The sequence below is a fragment of the Notothenia coriiceps genome, unplaced genomic scaffold, assembly GCF_000735185.1.
Source record: "Notothenia coriiceps isolate Sejong01 unplaced genomic scaffold, NC01 NC01_scaffold00007892, whole genome shotgun sequence".
In the NCBI taxonomy this organism is placed as follows: domain Eukaryota; kingdom Metazoa; phylum Chordata; class Actinopteri; order Perciformes; family Nototheniidae; genus Notothenia; species Notothenia coriiceps.
This window is the reverse complement of record NW_011340593.1, coordinates 30,049-35,233: the sequence shown is the minus strand read 5'-3', so window position 1 is coordinate 35,233 and position 5,185 is coordinate 30,049. Positions and strand designations below refer to the sequence as shown.

Below are 5,185 nucleotides of genomic sequence, written 5' to 3'. Positions count from 1 at the left end.
ACTGAAGATAAAAGCATCGACAAGTTTTTCCAAATCCTGCTGTGACATTAGTCTTTGAATCCTATATTCTTAAAGTGGTAGTAGGCTGACTCATTGTTTTAATGCGGTGCTTCTCAAAGTGTGGTCCGGGACCGTAAGCGCCCCCTAGTGGTCCGTGAGTATATTGGTAAAATTTCACATTTGAAATAAATAAAAGTTTTCCCCACTCTCGCGCGAATATTTCTGCAATGGAGGAAGCTTAAGTTTCGATTGCATCATATAGCCCAGCGCAACACCTTCATCACACATGTTGCCACTTCTTTGTACCAGTTTCAGGCGATTTGTAATCTGTTCTAGAAAAACGATGTGTTTTTGGATATTTGTGGAGTTAGGTGGTCCGCAAGTGTTTTTTTTTTCATTAACTGTTTGATGAAACCTACCAGTGTCGCATACAACTGAATACGATCTCCAGTTTGTGAGCATTTCTCAGGGAGAAAGGACGATGAAATGGGTATTGTATTGAATATAATTAAAATTCAAATGTTTTATTGTGATATGCACAAAGCTACAATGTAGAAATGGCAATGAAATTCTTCTGACCCAAGCTAAATCATTCATGTTTAAAAATCAACATATGAAAAAAAACGAACTTTATTAATATTCACAGTTTAAGACAAACACATTAAAGCCGAAAGACAACGTGAGATCACCATCTGTACAATCAATAACAAAGAAACCCCAGTGAGCATCACATCAATAGCCAGTCACATGTATACAAGACCTACTGTATGAGGGACATTGCAAAGATCAGGTCTTTGGGTTTGAAAAACAGATATGAAAACGAAATCCTGCCGAGTCCTCTGTGAAGGTTTTGAGTACCTGATAGACTCACTGTAGTCTAACAAAGTGTTCGTCCAACATGCTCCAAAGCTAGGAGTCTACAACCTGCCATACCATCCAAATGATAGAGCAGTTAACGAGTGCGTTGTGTAGAAAAAAAAATATGACTGACTGGTGAAATCTCCACGACATTAAACATGTGAACCCTGCCGAAACCAAACGAACGAACAGCCGCGTGATGTGGGTCACTTTAAGGCAAATTAACAATGTATGGAAGTCTGTGGCTTAAAATACTAAAACTAGTTAACCACATTGAGATGTAATGTTCCTCGTGTGTGCACATGATGAATGACAATATTAAAATGTTAAAATCCGATGCAAAAACGTGACTTTTGAATGAAAGCCACATAGATGATTGCCTTTCAATGTTGGCATCTCATGTAAATGATATTCAACTTGCTAAGACCAACTGCAAAGACCACTGGTATTTAATATTTAACTCTCCATTCCTGTTTAAAATCTAAAGTAATTTTCATAATACAGCCTATAACACTATATAAATATATAAAGCCAATCATATTCTCAATACCTTCCCATTTTTTAACAGCCAACACAACTTTGTAGGCACTCAGTTTGAAGAACGGAGGAAATTAACAACACCGAAATAATCTTAAAAATCACAATAACATGATGAATTCAACAGTGGCAAAATTCACCACAGATATCACAGCTGATGTTTCACCCGTGACCTCAAATGTGCTTAAAATCCATTATGGTCTCAAAACGTTTGACCTTTTAAAAGACAACAGATTAAAGTCCTGATCTCATGTGTTTTCTCCTGCAGATTGAATCATGAATTCAGTTATTCAAAGAAGTAAAGTTAGGATTCTGCCTGAGACATATTGAACACAGTGCTGTTAGCTTAGCATACCTTCTCTAAGCTCTGGACAATTGGGTAGAAAAAGCCTTATTGGATGTGTTCAATGGGAAATAAACAACTACATACATGACGAGAAATGTGCCGAAAGGGCAAGCTTCAGTAACATCCCAGCTTTGACTATAAAAGGTAAAAAAAAAGTCCTTTTAGTATCCACGGTTTGATGCCATCACAGGAGAGAACCAGCGCTGTCAGTAGTCGAAACATTTCATGATGGCTTCTCGGTCAAATTTGAAATTGAGGAAGACCTTGGAGGATAGAATGTGCTCGGAGTCTTTGCTTGGAGATCCTTCTGTGAAAAGAGAAGCTCATTTACTCGTATAAACACATATTTGTTATTGTTTGTACCATTGAAATCCTCTTATTGTGTTGAGTATGCAGTCAGGAAATTCCTCATGTGTTTAACCTAATATGCACTTCTGATTGAAAGGAAGATTTGTATTCCCCATTTAGTTAATTATATTTTGCTAAGTTAGCTTCAACAGAGTACGTGCAGTCCCAAAGTTACACATGTTAAATGGACAAACCTTTCTCAAAACTGTCTTGCAGTCTTCTGGGTTGAAGTTTTTTATCTTCTTTCTGTAGAAAAAGTAGAAAAGCACAACACTTGGAATAAAAATCATTCAGAGCAGCAAAGGTTGATCCTTTTAAAAATGATACATACCTTTTAAAACTGGTCTAACATCTACAGGCTATCTATCTATCCATCCATCCATCCATCCGTCTATCTATCTATCTACCTACCCATTACATTACATGTTACTTGTTAGACGCTTTTATCCAAAGCGACTTATATACTCAATACTGTGGGCAATCCCCACAGGAGCAATTTGGGGTGAAGTGTTTCAGGGACACAACGACATGCTGACTGCAGTGGGACTCGAACCTGCTATCCTCTGATTCGAAGATCAGCACACTAACCCACTGAGCCACAGCCTCCCTATCTATCCATATATCCACCTACCTATCCACCTATCCATCTATCTATCTATCCATCTATCCATCTGGTTCAAAATCAGATGTTCTCTCTACACTTAAATCAGAACCAAATATTGTACCTGCTGGTTGTTGGCCCCATTATCATTGGCTCCTTTCTTCACCGCAGACGAGTCCTGACTCTTTTTACCATTACTTTTCAGAATTGGGCTCTGCAGAAGAAACAACAGGAGTTATGAGTTAACTGTGAAGTAGCAGCTCTTCTTCTGGTGATTGCATTTACCCTTCAACAATCATAATAAGGTGTGGGTATCATAAACATGTTTCTCAAAAATCTTATTTCCTGCAATATTCTGACATCCAATGAAATAATTCCCATTGCATTTTGTTGAGGGACTATTAAACACCTGGACTCTGTAAAGAACATCCATAAACATGTATCTTGCTAACTATTTATCTAATATATCATATTCCATTTACTTGTGTATAGCCTCTTCTTGCACTATTTATCTTTTATCTGTATTTACTTGCACATCTCAAACATTCTCTGGCACTATTTTATGTCCTATATATATACAGGACTGTCTCAGAAAATTAGAATATTGTGATAAAGTTCTTTATTTTCTGTAATGCAATTAAAAAAAACAAAAATGTCATACATTCTGGATTCATTACAAATCAACTGAAATATTGCAAGCCTTTTATTATTTTAATATTGCTGATTATGGCATACAGCTTAAGAAAACTCAAAAATCCTATCTCAAAAAATTAGAATAGTTCCTCAGACCAAGTAAAAAAAAAAGATTTATAACAGCAAAACACAATCAAACATTTGAAAATGTCCATTAATGCACTCAGTACTTGGTTGGGAATCCTTTTTATTGTTTATGTATTTTGTTACGTAGACACCTTTTCTTCGCATGCTGGTTAGTAGTCTCGGCCATTTCATTGACCTACCGGATGGCGGACAGTCGAAGGTAGCTACGGTGTTTCAATAGAGGCACGGGAGTAACCAGTAACACGCCAAGCACAAACACGCTCCTCCCCGAGAACACTCCTTCAGACGACATGAAGTTTAAGATCGAGTGAGCTCGACCAAGAGGTAGAATGGATGGGATGGAAAATTCGTGTCGAGGAGGTTTGTCACGTTTTATTATATGTCATGACAGAGTCTTTTAATCTTAATAAACACTATTTAGAATAAAAGCATACGTTAAATTATTTTTTGTTTTTTAGTAATGTAAGACTAAAGGTAATGTTTGTTGACTTTTATAACGTCGGAAAATAATAAATTATAACGCTAATACGTATGGTCGAATTCTCTTTTTGAGGGTTTATAGGAATAGAGATTTATAATCTTATAGTACTTTTTCATTATGATATCCCAAAGTTTGCTTAGTGAACTTAGCAGAATTATTGAGCTTTGTGGACGTTCCCAAGGACTCGAACTTTTTTGTGATGTCGAACCAAGTCATTTTGATTTAGTGTTCATACCCTTCTGGGACGACTAGACTGACGAGGTCCTGGGCAGTCATGGTGGGCAGGTAGTCACCTCATTCTGTTGTTTTTCTTTAAGGAGTTTCTCGTTCGACAAGTGTCTCACGGTCAAAGGTTTCGTGTAGGTGTTTTATCAGACACCTTCCCATTTACACCGTCTTTGCGACGTGGTTGTTTTCTCTACGCGTCGGAATATGGTCGTAACGATTCTTCTCAAGCGAAGGTCTTAAACCCCCTCAAGTTCTGTCTACCATGACTTTCGACCTCAGGTCCATAGTTTTTAGTGACAAGTGTCTGCACGAGGCCGCTTTACCATGTTATCGGCATAGGGTACCAGTTCGGTGAAGACTTGAGTTCTGTTGCCTTCTCCGCAGAATGAGACCCGATTCCTTTCTTCGGACCTGTCAAACGTGGTCACCCCCAGGTTTCAGGAGAAAAGTCTGCTTTTTCGTTTCAAAAATAAAGTAAACTTAAGTTCCGCGGTCAATCAGACCTCTTTCCGACCCTCTCCTCGTTTTTAGGTTCAACGAACTATTTAGGTTCACACTTCAAGGGTGTCAGTCGCTACCAAACACTTCGGTAGACAGTAAGACGACACAACCAGGTGACACAAAGTAGTTCGGGTCTCTTTTACCTCGGACAACATGGTTCTCTAAAATCCTCGTGATGTACGAAGGCAGGAGACCTTTTCGAGATACTCTACTCCTTAAGTAAAAGGTCGTACTAGACCCGTGGAGGTGTCACGGTTTTGGGGTGTCATTGACCAATACATGACTGGTACCGTAATGACAGGAGCTACCCGGACGTTTTAAGGAGCGACGGACTTTGGGTATCTATTTAATACACCGATAACTTCTTCTTCGACTTTCCTGTGGTCTTGGGTTGTTGATGTTGATTCGATTTTACGGCGGATAACTTGCCGTAGGACGTAGGTATTGTGGAGTTTCGTTACGGGTCGTCCGACTAACGGCAGGTCGCGTGCGGCCGTAACTAGTC

General features: G+C 38.7%; 1 protein-coding gene across 1 annotated transcript in view; it reads right to left on the bottom strand.

The window, feature by feature from the left end:
• Positions 1-612: 612 nt before the first annotated feature.
• The window catches only part of LOC104944318 (m7GpppN-mRNA hydrolase-like), a 9,769-nt gene continuing 5,196 nt past the window's right edge, over positions 613-5,185 (bottom strand). The window contains exons 6-8 of the mRNA XM_010769836.1: positions 2,815-2,904; positions 2,284-2,335; positions 613-2,048 (exon numbers count right to left, since the gene is read on the bottom strand). Coding sequence (XP_010768138.1) covers positions 1,948-2,048; positions 2,284-2,335; positions 2,815-2,904 — 243 coding nt within the window. The 3' untranslated portion in view covers positions 613-1,947. The remainder of the gene's footprint in view (positions 2,049-2,283; positions 2,336-2,814; positions 2,905-5,185) is intronic.